Source organism: Vulpes vulpes, chromosome 16, assembly GCF_048418805.1.
Source record: "Vulpes vulpes isolate BD-2025 chromosome 16, VulVul3, whole genome shotgun sequence".
NCBI classification, from domain to species: domain Eukaryota; kingdom Metazoa; phylum Chordata; class Mammalia; order Carnivora; family Canidae; genus Vulpes; species Vulpes vulpes.
In genome coordinates, this window is record NC_132795.1 from 79,274,622 (window position 1) to 79,291,173 (window position 16,552).

General features: G+C 39.2%; 1 protein-coding gene across 1 annotated transcript in view; it reads right to left on the bottom strand.

Annotated features, from left to right (window-relative positions):
- FSHR (follicle stimulating hormone receptor) overlaps positions 1–16,552 on the bottom strand; it is a 167,884-nt gene that overhangs the window by 49,705 nt on the left and 101,627 nt on the right. Inside the window, exon 3 of the mRNA XM_025992753.2 lies at positions 1,783–1,857. Coding sequence (XP_025848538.1) covers positions 1,783–1,857 — 75 coding nt within the window. The remainder of the gene's footprint in view (positions 1–1,782; positions 1,858–16,552) is intronic.

Below are 16,552 nucleotides of genomic sequence, written 5' to 3' on the forward strand. Positions count from 1 at the left end.
ACTTCTGCCCTTGTTGGCTTTTTCTGTGTCCTGATCAATAGTCTGGAGGTGAGCATGTTCACATTTGGATTCCAACAGAGAGAGGCTGCCCTTTCCTCATCTTGCTGGATCAATGTATATTTGCAGAGATGCTCTGTGTTAATTACTTCCTCCCTGTTTCATTAGCTTTTATGTTGCAGTAACCTGTAGCTACCCAGATCCAAGTGCCAGGTAATTAATTATTTTAAGTACAGTCAGTGCTACATGGGGGTGAGCACCTCTCTGTGCGGGGAAGAGATGAAAGAGCCATTCCATTAGCTCCACTGCACAGTGAACCACAGAGAAGGATGCTTGCTTGATTCTGTCCAGAGGGCTGGCTGTCCTTTGGTTCATTTCTTTGACATTCCCTGTGGGTTCTGAGACCCTGGTCAAAACTCTTTTCCCAACTAAGATAAGGAGAGACCAAACAGAAGAAAGGAAGGAAGGAACAGGAAGGCAATGGGGGAGAGCCAGGGAAAGCATCGTTTACAGAGGCTTAATGGTATTGAGCAATAATGCAGGTGGGAGGCAGAATGGGAGAAGGAAGGAAAAGGGAAGGGTAGTCTGCTAGTATGGACAGACCAAGTGCCATTTCTAAACAAATATATGAATTATGTGAATGTGTATATGTATATATAAGCTTGGCAAATGCTAAGATATTAAAAAAATAATGTTAGGATTTATTTTCAAGTCCTTATCCTGCTGTGGGTTTAGATTAGTCTTGCAGCTTCTCTGTGTCTTTCATCCTCATCTGTAACATTAAGAACGTGGTTTGGTGGCTTTCCTAACTATGTTCTGTGGGAATTTTGTGAGATATTAATATATGCCCTAGAAGAAGAAATCTTTTCAATGATAGTGGTTGAAAAATCCTTAATAAAATATCCTCCTTGGAGATTCTAAGTATGTATTTGCATGTTACAGATTCTGAGTTTTCCTATAGTAAGTGAATCTATTTTTATTTGCCCAGTGTTTCCTAATCTTATTTGACCCTAGAGTTGTTTACCTTTTTAAAAAATAAAACAATAATTTCCTGAGTGTTTAATGATAAACAGAATATACTTTGGAAAAATTGGGACCAGATAGTCCCCAGTCTCTTCTGCCTTGACATTTTATGATTCTATGAATTAATTTATTGTAATTATAGGCTGGTGTGAAACAGAAATGTATCTGTATGAATACTGACAGGTGTGTAAAATGTGAATGCCAAAAAGAGAAAGCAAATTGGGTTGTAATAAGGAACCAAGGATCGTTATGACATACTGACTCTATGCCAGTTGATGTGTTAGGTCTAATTTATATATACCTCCTTTATTCATCACAGTGATCCTATTATTATTATTCTCATTTTACAGATAAGAAAACTAAGTCTTGGAATGATTTTGTATGTTGGCCAAGATTTTACGGTGATATATGGTATAGGCAATATTCAGGTGAGGATTGCCTATCTTTATATCATGTGGGGTTTGTTTTGGACTTTAACTCTGGAATAATTTTAAATGAGAGGATGAGATGGAGGTATCTTCAGTTGCAAAACAAGGTCCTTGGGTCTACCATTGAAAAAAATCTGGGGCGGAGGGAGCAGGACAAGACTAGGTTCTGGGCTGGTACCAGGATGGCCAGGCAGAGAGACACAACCATGCCTTTTGGGCAAACTTTGACAATTTCTAGAGATTAGAGACTAGAGCAGAGAGCCTTCCAGGGATGTACACAAAATTTAAGGCTATTGCCAACAATCATGAGCAAACCCCACAGGATCTTGCTTACATTTCATGTAATTTGGACAGGTTGGAGAACACGTTTGCCTCTATCACTTCCAAGACTTCATTCTGTGAGATCTCTCTGCAAACAAACAAACAACAAACTGTAATTTAAGTCAGTTCAGTTATACTCCACAGATGGATTTAGGGCTCATCATAGAGCCCCCTGCCTACAATGATTCCTGAGACACACACAACTCTATTCCTTCCCTCAAGGGAGTCAGCTATAATAATGAGGCAAAGCTAACATATGAGATGCTAATACTTATAGAACAAGAGAATAAGCTTAAGGTGATGGCTCAGTTAGTTTATAGGTTATTCAGTCTACAGATGTAGCAACTGAGGCCCAGAAATGGAAAGAGAATCAATTAAAGATATTTACAGAATATACAGGATGAAGATAAACTTTAAGTTCCTTAGATCCTGCAGAGGTCAGCAAACTTTTTCTGCAGGGCTAGATGGTAATATCTTTTGGCTTTGTGGGTCATTTGATTTCTGTCACAACTGCTCAATTGATAATGCAATGCAAAAATAGCTGTAGATAACAACTAAGTGTATGAGTATGATTGTCCAATAAAACTTTATCTATAAAAATAGGTGGCAGGGTGGATTTGTGCCATGGGCTCTAGCTCAGTGATGTTGCTCTACACCATGGAGTCAAGTTCTTCTCTCTGCTAATCTAGCTTTGGGAGATGAGAACCTCAATTCAGTCTTTTTTAAAAGGAGCATGACTTTAAATACCTTCTCCCTCCGTACCATTACCTAAGTAGGGGTTGTTACTGCAGGGCCCTTGGTCTGAATGTCTTGACCTAAAATACCCAGAAAAGATCTTTCAGGTCTCAGTTTTTTTTTTCTTGCTGGAGTAATTTGAGGACAGTGGAGAGTGAAGTCCACTATGCCAAAGCCCAGAGCTTGAGAAGATAGAGGGTGGCTTAATCACTTAATGTTTATAAAGTGGCTCACAGATGAAACGTGCTATTATTAGGCCTCCAGAGGAAGGCTCATGCAGCTTTAATGTGGCAGCTGAGAGTGTCTCAGGAAATCTCATAGGCAGCATGCATTCTAATTGGCTGAGGCAGAAGCACAGTCGGCTGGCCTGGGTTTTAGCTGAAGAGCTCTAGAAAGGCTCTTGATCAGGGACAAGCCTGGAGGGCAGAGCATGGAGGAAGTTTTAAAGGGGAGATGTGATTATGAGCAGCAGCCATCTCAGTGAGGGGGGGCTGGTGACATCTGGAGCTTGTCAACTCAGTGGTAGTGGGTCACTTCTCACAGGCCCCTAGGAGTGAGAGAAAAGAGCCTTCTTATTCTATGATAGCATTTTTTCATGATTTACCTCGTAAACTTATATATTCACAATTTTTATAGTTGAACCATAGGTAAGGGTGGGGTGTGTGTGTATGTGAGATAGAACACGTTGGCCATTTATTTTTCTCCTCTGTCCTATAAGTGGAAAGAATACTGGGAGCTACAGGAATGGGGAAGAGTAGGAAAGGGGTGTTAGACCTAGAAAAAGAAAAAGATGTTAATTTGAACACTTAAAGGAATCGAATGAAAAGGTTGTATAGGGGAAGGGTAAGTCATGGAAGAAGAACCACATGATAGACAGGGCTTAAATCCAAATGGGGCCATGTCTTCCAAAAATGATTTCTAGGTTCACTTGCTGCGACCAGTAGGTTTGGTTCAGTACTTATCTCAGCCTAATATTACCTAAAAGGTAGATATTTCTCCTTTCGTTAATTCATGTGCTGAGAGTTTCCTATCTGGATTCCCTCCTTCCCTCCCTCCCTTCTTTCATTTTATCAAGCAGAACTACAAATTATTAGAATGAACAAACCAAAGAACACTTCTAAATTATTTCAGAAGGTAGTTCATATTTTATAGTATCAACTTAAAATATAGGACAGGGTAGGGGGTTGTGTAGGGGGAGGGGGAGCCTTTGGCTGGATAAGGTTTGAGGGAAAGTGAACAGGAGTGGAAAAGCACATCACCGAGAAGTTCGGAGATCTTGTTTCAGTCCGACCTAGTGCCATCTCTAGTTATTTCTATTATCATTTATTACATATCTATATTTACCAACTACTCCATATACACTGTCTCTAATCCTTTTGACATGCCTGCATTTTGATCTCCATGTTAATAAAGAGCCACCTCTGACTGATTGCAGGGCTGGAACACTTTCTTTTACACATCCTGCTTCCCAGGCCACCTTGGGCCCAGTGTTTCCACTCCTGTGTATTTACTCAAGGTAAATAAAAATGTATGCCTTCCCAAAGACTTGTAGACAAATGTTCATTGCAGCTTTATTTGTAATAATCCAAAGCTGAGGACAACCCAATGGATACACTATAGAATATCCATATGATGAAATACTCATCAATAAAATGGAATAAACTGTGGATACAACATGGTTGAATTTTTTAAAAATTATTTCAAGTAAAAGAATGCATACTGTATAATTCCACTTATATGAGGTACTAAAACAGGAAAAACTAATTTATGATGACAGAAATCAGAGTAATTGTCACCTGGGGCCTGGGATGGATGTTGCTGACAGAGAGAGGTAAGGGGAAACTTTCTGGGGTGATGAAAATGTTCTGTATCAAGACTGGAGAAATAGTAACATGAGTATACATACTTGTCTAACTTTTTAAACTTAAAATGAGTGCATTCAGGGGCCCCTGGGTGGCTCAGTCAGTTAAATATCTGACTTCTGCTCAGGTCATGAACTTGGGGTCCTGGGATTGAGCTCCTTGTCAAGTTCTGTGTTCAGTGGGAGAATCTGCTTGTCCTTCTCCCTCTGTCCCTCCCCCTACAGCGCTCTTTCTCAAATAAAATCTTTTTTAAAATGGGTACATTTATTGTGTATAGAACATAAGTTATTTGAAAGGTGACTTTTATGCAAGGGAAGGAGAGGAAATTCCTTTTTGTTTGTGTTTTGAGAACTCTGAATTAAGAGAATTAAAAGAAGAATCTCGATCATATTGTTTGGCTGGAGGGTGGTGTTCAAATCCTAGTTCTATCCTGGTGATTTTGAATAAGCATCCTTCCCCTCTTGTCCATTGCTGCCCCTCATCTGCAAAGTGAGTAGTTGGACTGAGGCATAGTTTCTCAACTCTGACTGTATGTTAGAATCTTCTGGTGGACCTTAAAAAAATTTCCAAAGCCTCGGTCCACACCAATGAGTTGGATTTTAGTCCGGAGTGGGACTCTGGTATTATTATTTTTTCTCCCTTTAATTCTCCAAGCAATGGTGATTCTCATATGTGGGAAAGATTGAAAACTGCTGGGTTAGATGATCATTAAGGTCCCTTTTAGATCTATGGATTTTATCTTAAAGTTTGCTTCAGGAACAAGAAGGGCCAATTTTCCCTTGGTTATTGAGACAATAAATTAGACAAATAAGGTTCTTGGAACACAAGATAATGAGAGATAATGAGGCAAAATAGTAGGAAGATAAACCAGAGATATAACCTGGAATCAGGAGTAAAACAGAGGAGGCACTAGTTAGGTTTAGTTTTTCATAAGTTAAAAAATTTAAACAAAAAGTCACAACATTTCAGATGTTAAATGTGTAGCAAGAGCTACTATGGAAAGTATATAAGAATGTTTGTTTAATACTGATAATTGATAGTATTTTTTATTGTGCATAGCTTCTCTTAATTTTTAGTGTACTATTTTTAATTAGTGCAGTCAGTCCTATCTCCAGTGAGGTTTAACAAAGGTTACCTGAGTTGACTAAGATAACACACAATTGTGAGGATCATTAAATTGGTCTTTGAAGGGAGGATGTGGAATTTTTACATCCAAAAACCTTGTATAATTAAGAAACCATTCTTTGTCTCAATAGCTTCAGTTAAGAATTTTCTTTGCAATTGTGACAAATCATTGCAATTGGCACAATTCCAGTGGTTGATGGCATTTTTGTAGGCAACAGGTAAAGGGTTTGTGAGGCAACAGGTAAAGGGATGTGATAGATTAGCTGTCTCAAAGTGTGGTCTTGTGGCCTAAAGTATTTTCGTAATAATTCTAAAATATTTTTTCACTCTCCTCTTTGAGGATACAGTGGAGTACAAGGATTATTCGATTATTATTATGTAATATGGCAACAGCTATAATGCGGAAGCAGATATGAGATTCCATCTGTCTTCTAGTAAGCCAGATATTGAACATTTTTGCAAATAGGTAAGTCCATGGTACTGTACACACTATTTTTTTGGGAAAAGATGGTTATTTTGCACAACTATTATTTGTGTTAACATGTAGGGATTTATTCTCTTAAAAATGGACTGACAAAATGTTTCCCACTTTTTAACTTCTAGTATGGTAAATGTTGGTTGCTATAACCCACATAAAATCTCTTTGGTGTCTTTAATAACTGTTAAGAGTGTAAAGAGATCTTAAAAACAGAAAGTTTGGGAACTGTTCAATGTAGACACTGAATGCAGCCTTTCTTAGGTGAAGAGATCTTGACTCTCTGGAAAGCTTATTTCTAGAGCTGAGGCTTTACTACTTTTCTAGGATAGTGCTTCTCAATTGTTCATGCACAGATGAAATCACCTGGGAATCTTGTTCAAATGCTTCTCCATGGGAAGATCTTGAGTGAGGCTGGAGGTTCTGCATTTCTAATATCTCAGGTGATGGGGATGGTACTGGTTTTGAGTACAAGGCTCTTTAGAAGTGTGGTAGTAACACCCCACCAGACTTTTCTCTACATCACACACATGGTTACATGTGAGAAGCATGATGGAGGAATTCGATTAAGCCAAGGAGAGTGAGGCACTTGATTTTAAAAACCCTGTATCCCCAGTGGAAAGTCTCCCCTTTCTCTCTCATTGAAATTTTCCTAACTTTTAATTCTCACAAGACTTCTTTGATTTGCTATAGTTAAAATAATTACATTGTTTTGTCATTGCTCATTTTTTTTTGGCAGGGCTGTGTGGTCATTGTCTAATTCCCCAACTTGACTTTGAATTTCTGATGGTATCTTATTCATCTATCTTCGTATCTTTAGCATCTAGTGGTAAGTTGGCATATAATAGGTACTTAATAAATATTTAGTGTATAAATGGAGGAAAAGTAGTCTTCAGCTCCAGGAATGGCATCTGCAAAGGGGACGACGCTTGTCTTCAGTCTTTATCCATCCCTTTTCTGTAGGCAGCATGCCCAAATTTCAGCCGAGGCTAGCTTGTCTGTGAGTTAGGCATTTGTCCCAGGGAGTTTCACATGTAATACACAGCATAGAAGGGGCATATATATGTATTTGGTCTGCCATGCTAGTAGCTTCTGAATGCCTCAAACTCTACTTCTCTGGGTCAAAGCATTTCCCAGCTCCCTGTGGCTTCCAGATGAAGTCTTTGAATTGACAAAACACCCATGGAGGAGGAAACAGCAGAGATGACTGGTATGATTCTATGATTGGGGGTTAGAGAAGTTGACTTTTAAGGTCTCTTCTGGGCATGCAATTCCATGTTTACTTGAAGAAAGGGGAGATGTGCTTGTACGAGATCCTAGGGGTTTTCAGGGCCTTGTCTCTGGAGTGAGTTTCTGAGATACAAATTCTACTCTAGATTTGCATTCTTCTGGTCAGTAGAGTGGTATTTATATACAGGTACACTTGATGGAAGGGAGTGGGGTGTTCAGTAGGAACTTTAGGGAATGAATGTGCATATAGAATTCAGTCAAGTCTAGCTTAAAACTTCGGACTATCATGGAAAGGTATTAATTTGTCAACCATTTTTGCTTGATTACTTGTCAAATGCTGGGACTGTTTGATTCAGAGCAGAATTGCTATGGGTTTACAGGATAAGGAAGAACTAAAAAACTGTCACCAGGGGCACCTGGGTGGCTCAGTGGTTGAGCATCTGCCTTTGGCTCAGGTAGTGATCCTGGGATCCACGGAGTCCTGCACTGGGCTCCCCGCAGGGAGCCTGCTTCTCCTTCTGCCTTTGTCTCGGCCTCTCTCTCTCTCTTTCTCTTTCATGAATGAATGAATGAATGAATAAATAAATAGAATCTTTAGAAAACCCGTCATCAGAAGTCTCAGTGACATCTATGAATAGGGATGTAATAAGACATTAAATACCCACAGAGACTTCTTTGTTGTTTTCTTTTCCTCCCCCCAATGTAGGAGATATTCTCCAACTGGGACTGCCTTTTCTTTTCCCTCCTCCTCTGACTTTCCACAGAGGATTTTCCTCTAATACATCCAAAATACCCTTTCCTAACTGGGCACATTAGGGGATTCGATTGCATTAAAGTATTTTTAATATTCGCTAAATCAAATTTCTTTTGTTTTTAATAACCTCAGACTAAATTTAGTTGACTGTCTTCCTTCTCTGAGTCCCTGTGGCCTGGGACCCCCACATACATACTCTGCTGTAGCCCTCACCTACTGTATTGAATTTGCATTCTAGTTTGTCTCCTTCACTAGACAAAGAGGACAGTGACATTGCCTTTTATCTTAGTATTCCTGCTACCAGCCAAATGTTTGCTGAATGAATGAATTATCTTTGAAAGATTATAAAAGATTTTCTACCTTGGCTGTTGCACAAGAAAGCTGTGTTCTTGAAAACTTGCAGTAAACAGAGTATTTACAAATCAAATTGTGTATTAGCACAGGAAGGAAGCTTCTTGTTTAGCAGAACATTGGAGTGAATATTTAAAAGAGTTCAGAATGAATTCAACAAATGTTCAACAGATTTTGATTAAGCAACTTTTGTGTTTCAGGCACTAGGCTGAGTGCTGGGGATCTAAAACATGAATAAAATTTGTCCTAGGTTTTGGCAATCATCTCTAAGTAAGTCTAGCATTCTAGGCTTTCTTTTAACTGGGTACTATCTTTATTTAATGGGCTAAGTCTGAGTAACTAGAAAAAATAAAAAGGATGGTTGGTATGTTGCATTTGAATATAGCTGCAGGTATATGAATAATATACTTTTACATATAGTACATATACTATAATTACATATGTATTACTCATTAAATGTTAAATATGATTATACATAATCTACACAATACATATATACATATGGATATGTATAAATATATAACATATATACGCATATGTGTATATATGTGTGTGTATATACACACATAGATGTCTGTACACACATACATACATATTATGTGGTTTTCTATATTTCTATCCTATATTTACTCCCCAAGTTCTTCTGGAAATGTGAATTATAATTTTAAAAATTATAGGACAGGGCAGGTGAAAATTCCAGTGAAAATGCATTGCAGAGAATTTCATAATGATCTCCAAATACATACTTAATCCTCTCATTTAGAATTTCCTTCAGGTCAGATCCAGAGGCTAAAAGAGAGACCTGAGTCTGAATCCTGCCTCCATTTCTTACTAGTTGTGTAACTGTGGGCAAGTTACAGAGTCTCACTGAGCTTCAGTTTCCTTGTATGTAAAGTGGAGTAATGACTGCTTTAGAGGGTTGTCGAAGGGACAAAAATAAGATTGTATGTGTGAAAGCATAATGTTCGTTACATGGTAAATTCCAGGTGTCACCATACCTGCCAGACAGCCTGTCTTCTTGTGGAGTTTAGGACTGAATTCCTCTGCAACTGGGAGATACTGAGCTAGCCAACCAGTGTGCTGGGGAAAATGATGCTAGCTAGCAAAGGTCCTAGGAACAGTTCTCTCAACCCCATCTACAGATTAGATTCTTAAACCAGGTGATATATAGCATTACCCTAATCTTGATTCTGAGTTTTTTCCACAGAGACCTACCATCTGGTCTGTTTTTGGCCTTCAAAAAAGAGTGGGCAGTGCATGAAGGTGCCCCAATAAGGACGTCTCTGTCACTGAAGGCATAACCTAAAAAGGATATTGTTCCCTTTGGGACAGGGTCAATACAGAATGCAACTTATTGTCAGTGTGTGGTAAGGACATTGCCAAAGGGCTCCTCTCCCTTACTCAGTGACAGCAGGTAGATGCCTTCCTTTCCAGATATGTCGCATCTGCTTCCTTCCCCTGGGCTTGGTGAGTCTTTCTAAAGATGCTCTAACTATGTCCTCCAGATGAGACAGATTAAAGAACTCTCCATGATTCGATCTGAGACAATTAAATACAACTCACTCTCAAATACATCAACGGCAAATGATTGTGTCCATTATTAGTTTTGTTTTGATTTAAAATGTTGAGTAATTATATTTTGAAGTAATGTATTTCCCTCACTTCCCACAGCAGATGAGGAAAAGGACTAAAATCACAATCATAATAGCTTACTTTGTTTATTATGTACAAAATAGTTTATTATGTAGCTAATAGTTTGTTATGTACTTGTTTGCCAATTTTTCTGTGCTTCAAATCTATTAAATTGCTTAATGATCATAACAACCCTATGAGGTAAGTATCACTCCTAGTCCCTTTACAGAAGAGGAAAAAGAGGCATATAGAGGTTAAACAATTTCCCCAATTACTACAGAGCCAGTAAGTAAAGTTAACCTTGGATATGATCATGGGGCCTCAAAAGGGTGGCAGAAATCAGATAGGCCATATTTACAGTGAGTTGGAAAATTATTTCCACTTAAGAAAATCCTGTTGGAGTAGAAATCCTTTTGGGAGTGATTTGCCTATAAAACAACTGAATACTCCTCCATCCCTCCATGCTGTGTTGTACTAGAGTTCTGGTAAGGCAATATATCAATGTGCAAATTCACCTTTCATAGATAGTCTCAAAGCAGTGACTCATATGATAAGTGCTTTTTTAGTATATTCTCTATGCAAGTGTAGAGTATATAAAAAGCAAGAACTGTCTCCCAAGAATAAGCAATTTAATTGGAGGGAAGCAACATGCATGAGACATTGCGAGTGCAAAGTCAACAGAATAGAAGTGGAGGAAAGTGTGAGAAGGATGCCCAACACAGAGCAATGCAGAACAGAGTGGAGAGGAGGGAATCAATACATTTTATTCTTTTTCCTCATATACCATATTTTCTCTCTCATGCCCTCTGAATGTCAGCATTTTTGAGACTCTGTCCTTGTATTTCTCAAGCTTTCCCTGTTAGGTCCTCTCCATTGATGTTTCACATGTTATTGGGACATATTTCTCTCTTAGACCAGAGTCCATGTATACAACTACCAAATCCATATTCTACTATATGTTCTGTGAGCACTGCATGGACAACTAGTCTAGAGCAGGCTTCTCCTTTTCTTCCCCCAACTCTCCTCTCTTTCCCAATTAGTAACTCTAGCCAGTAGCTTTGTCATCCCTACTGGTTCACTAGACCAAACCCATGCTTTAAATGTTGGGGTCACCTCTAACTCCTCTTCAACATTTAATAGATCCTAAGTCCTCTCAATTTCTTTTTTTCTGTGTTTCTTGCAAATGTTTTCACTCTCCACCATCATTATTGTAATTATGGCCCTTTGCAATTTCAGCTAGACCACTAGTTATTAACAGTCATGTGATGACTCAGGAGTGGTTTGATGTGGGTCATGAGTCCTCTTTTTGCAAACAATTAAGTGGCCCAGTGATTTGCTTAAAATTTTGGGGTAAATCCAAGGTTATGTATATAATATACAAGAAAATAAAAATGGTTGGCTAATGGAGACAAAGGTGGAGTAAAAAGTGATGCCCTAGGAGTTCATCTCTGCCTGAATACAGGAGGGTAGCTAGTACTTAGGCATGGGAACCATGAGGATTCTTCTTTGTGAAAGCAAATGGAATTAAGAGAGTGATAAAAAAAAAAGAGAAGGGGGAGAAAGAGAGAGGAAAGGGGAAGAGATTTTCTGGAGGGAGAATGATATTAGAGCTAGAAGTTTTAAAAAAAGATAGATAACTTCTTTTTTATTCTGTATACCTATTGGGAATTGTTTAAACAGGAATTTATTGAGTTCTAAGTGATGGAAGACAAGGGGTTGGGAAGGTAAAAGGGAGTGGAGACTGTGTGTAGAGAAGAAAGGGAAGGGGTGTTGATTGGGTCACTTGGCTTCAGTGTAGTTTGCCAGATTCAGCAGAGGCAAAAGAAAGGGGGGAGGTAGGAAGGTAGGTCGTGCTTCTGACAGATAAGCCATGATAAATTATCTGTAGAATTGGGGCACATGGAAGTTTGAGCTGTGTAACTCAAGGCTGCAACCATAATAATGATAGTGATGGTAATTAACCTTTATTACATACTGTTGTGTAGCAGGTATAGTGTGAAATGCTCTACATGGGTAATCTCACTAATGACCTTGTTTTATTAAGGCTCTGCTGAATTGTATTTGTCGTAGTTTTCATACACATGTGAATGGCAGTGTGGACCTGGAAGACAGACCTGAATTAAAATTCTGCCTCTATCATTGCCAGTTGTGTGAGCTTAGACAAGTCAACTAACTCCTATGAGACTTAGTCCAGTGGGCATCATTATAACTACATTTTGGGTTTTAATGAAAACTATGGGTATAGTACATGGCATGAAAGAGCTTTTTAGCTGTCTATCAAAATCTATTTTTTCTCTCTTATTTTTGAGTGTATAGCTAGATTACATTTTCTGGCTAATTTTGCTGCTAGTCATAGCCTTGTGTGGAGAAGTTTCCTTCCATGGAATGTGAGCAGAAGTGTTTTATGCAACTGTAGGCCTGGCCCATAGCTCCTCATGTGTGTTCCTCCATGTTCTGTCTCCTGCCATCCAACTTATCTGGAGATGCCCAGGCCAACCTTGGAAGCCATGATTAAAGATGGTGAAGCTACTGTTGCCCCAGCATCCCTTTAAAAAAAGATTTTATTTATTTATTCATGAGAGGCAGAGACATAGGCAGAGGGAGAAGCAGGCTCCTTGCAGGGAGCCTGGTATGGCACTCGATCCCAGGACCCTGGGATGATGCCCTGAGCCAAAAGCAGGCACTCAACCACCGAGGCACCCAGGCGTCCCTGCCCTGGCATCCTAAATAAAGGGCTGAGGAACACTACTCTGGATTACTAGGTGACAAAGAAAGAAACTTATTCTTAAAGCCCCTGACATTTTGGAATTTGTTGTCCTCTATCCATTCTATTACCAGACTCTAGCACCCTACATGGTATCTAGTAGGTTTGCCCAACAAATGCTCCTCCTATCAGGGCATGTATTGGTTTTCCATCTACCATCTGGTGAAAAACTGGGTATATATGCTAAGTGTTTAAATTTTTGTTGGCTGTTTAATTAGAAGTCATGTAGGAGTATTGCTTGGCCATACTGGAGAAGACAAACACCTCAAAAATTCCCCTCAATATTAAGTCTCTATTTGATCTCATTTACCAGAGACCTTTATTAAGCCCAGTGATACAGTATTTACTACCTGTGATGGAGTTTGGATGGCCTGTTACTGTGAGCGCACCAGATGGCTGCTCCTTCTTGAATTATAATCCCTTGGTTTTTTCTTTTCTTTTTCAATTATGTCATGAAAGAAGAAATACCAGCATGACAGAAAGAACAACTTTTTAACAATGGGGACTACTAAATCCATTAGCACACAGACCCTGGGAGGGGTGTTCAGATTAAGAAATTTGAACCTCTAGCTCTCTAAACTCCAACAATGTGGAACTGCATGAAGCAAGGTCTCTTGAATGGGAAAGAGGAAGTCCTTCATCGCTTTGTCAAATCATCGGAACTCTGAGACCCGTCTCCTGTAGTAAGATGTTGATAAGGCCCTCTGTACCTAAGTATATTTCATACTCAATTCTTTGTAGTTGGTCGGGCTATTGAAGATCATATGAATAATGTATGTCATGCAGGAGGAAAAAAAAAACACAGTGTTATGCAAAGGTTATGCTGCTTACCATTATTTTTTATTACTTCACTGGAGTCAGGAGACCTAGGTTCTAGTCTTGACTCTGCTGCTAATTAACCACTCTGCTTGAGTCAAATCAGTTACCTTCTCTGGGCCTTTGTTCCTCATCTATAAAACAACACTGTTGATCCAGATGATCTCGTGGGTCCCTTCTAGCCCTAGAATTCAGTGATTTTAATTATTTCTGTGATTCTGTTATTAAAAGGCAGCCAGCCACATCGTCAGCAGTCCTGCATGACAGCTGGCTTCTGTTTCTAACAAGCTGGGGTGAAGGGCTCCACGGAGCTTCCTTCTTAAGGCACCTTAAGCTCTGTGGGGTAGCCAGCAAGGGCCATTCTTTCTGATCTTGGGACAAGGGGAGAAGGTACCTCTAGTCTGAGCTGTTATTCTCCTGAAGATGGTCCTTGTTTTATTGTCAGCCCCGTAAGCCAGTGTTGAATTTCTCCTTTTCATGTATCCTGAATCTTTTACCAAAAGAAACACTAAATATGTTGGTGCATGTGTGTGTGTGCGTGCACGCATGTGTGAGACAATTATTACAGGCTCTCCTGTACACTTCTGCCACCGTACAGCACCCCAAAAGCTTCCTTGATAATTATCTCTGGGATCTATTATACCTTTTTTTGTTTGCTACCCTTCCCATACCTATAACATAATTTGCCCTTCCCCAATGGCTCTCCTCTTCCTTCCAGTCTCTGTTTTCACTCTGTAATTCATAATTACTCTCCGTTTTATGCCCCACCATTTTCCACCTCATTAACTCTTATTCTTGGCATAAAAGTGCCTCCTTTATGGGATACAGTGAAGGAACAAGAAGGAATTCACATTTGGCCACTTCTGAATTTGAGTTGGATTGATTCTTATTTTCGCCTTTGGAATGCACAAATGTAGCACCCCTAAAAGCATCCTGCATGGAAAACTGGTACCATCCTGCCCTTTGCTACATTTTCAGAATTTCTTTGAATTCTGAAATTTAGGGTCCCATTTTTACTGACTACATATTTCATTGATTTTATTCATTTTCTGAGCAGATTTCTCCATCTTACATCAAATGGCAGTTGAAAGCACTACTCTAGGGCTACCTTTGCCACATGTTGGTACTGAAAGTGTCCCTATTTTTACAGCAAAGGGCTGTATAGTCAGGAAAAAGGAAGTAAGTCTTGAAAAAGAGATTCCTATTTTATAAGACTTTGGAGACTTTGCCACTGCCTGGAGAAAAATGCCATCATTTTAGAAAGTTGAGGAGGAGAATGGACTATCTTTTGATCGGAGTCTGATTTAGCCGGTTAAGGGCACCCAAGATTTTGAGAACCATCAACCTAGTTCAGTATATATTCAGGCCTTTTCTATGCCTTGGAAACCTTTGTTTAAACAAAAACTTAGCAGCAAAACAAATAATGATGGGATTATTCCTGTTGAGGTCTAGGATGTTGGCTGTGGGGCAGAAGAAAAGAATGCATATTTCCCCTCTCTCTTTAGCAACTTCTGGGGGAATTTTTGTACTCCCATGCATGTCTGTAATTTGTGAAATGCACATTTGTCCTTTACTAATATAACATCTGGTAACAAGATCTTGTTAGGAAGATGTCTTTTAGAGAATGTTTTTTGTTTTGTAGTATGCCTAAAAGGAGAATTTTACGGTATCAGCAAAGGAAGGAAGGCAGGCCCTTGAGTGGTTATCTTTTAGATTTTCATGTCCTACACATGCATCCTTTCTTTTTTTTCCTGGAGTAACAAAGGAACAAGAAGCTCTATTTACACAGGTAATTAATAACTGAGCTGGTCTAGGTGAAGATGTTCTTTATGATAAGAGTGCATTTTCATTCATCTACTTAAGCATTTTTTTGCTAAGGCTGTAGACACTGAGTCAAGGCTAACTAGGAAAAGGGATATGTATGTTAGGAACTAGGCAACAGAGCTGGTATTGTAGACCCATACAAGTACTCATAGATTCATCTAGGCTGTGTGAAGCTGGCAAAGTTATTTAAATTCTCTGAGCCTCTGGGGCACCTGGGTGGCTCAGGGGTTGAGTGCCTTTGGCTCAGGTCATGATCCTGGGGTCCTGGGATTAAGTCCCACATCAGGCTCCCTGTGGAGAGTCTACTCCTCCCTCTGTCTGCATCTCTGCCTCTCTCTGTATGTCTTTTGTGAATAAATAAAATCTTAAAAAAAAATCTGAGCCTCAGTTTCTTCATACCTGAAGTGAGGACAATAGTATTTACCGACAAAACTTTGTGAGGACTAACTACTAAATAATTACATGTTAAGTATCTAAAGCATAGTAAGTATTAAAGAAATGTTTATTATTATTTTGTTCTAGAGTTTAGTGACTATAAATCCCTGGAGGTCAAGGACTTTGTTAAATTCATAGCTTGTAACCTCTGCACCCGGCAGGCACTCCACAAATGTGTGCTGACTGGACAGATGACATCCACAGGATTTGAAATCCTTTGCCTTACATTGATTAAAGTAAACTTTACCCTCACACCTAAGTAGCAGAGCAGGAAGGAAACTCACCAATTTTAAAGGCAACCTTTATAGTTTTCTCCAAGGAAGCCTTCTCTAATCCTTGGAATTAAGACATTTGCTTTCCTCTGAGCTTCCCCAGCACATTCCTTGTGTCTTTATCAGAGTATTTTATATTGTTGAACTTGTAGTTACTTTGGCTGTGCGTCTGTCTGTAGGCTCCCAAGGGCTGGATCTATGGCCACTGTCACATTCTCAATAGTACTGAACCTATCCCATCATACACAGAGGGATTTCAATTCTTTTGAGCTGGAGGGAACAGACGTTAACAGTGCTTTAGTATTTTTGGCACCAAATCTCAAATTCCTCTGTAGACCTCTTCTTCAGACACACTGAAGAGAATACAATTTCTGCCTTTGAGGAGCTTCTAATCTAATATGAAATTGTAACATTGTCTTCAGTGCAACTGATTCCAGAGCTTCCTGTTGAACAAGTGATTGTTGATTGTCTAAACTGGTGTGAAAGAAGGAAAAGCTGTCATCTCATG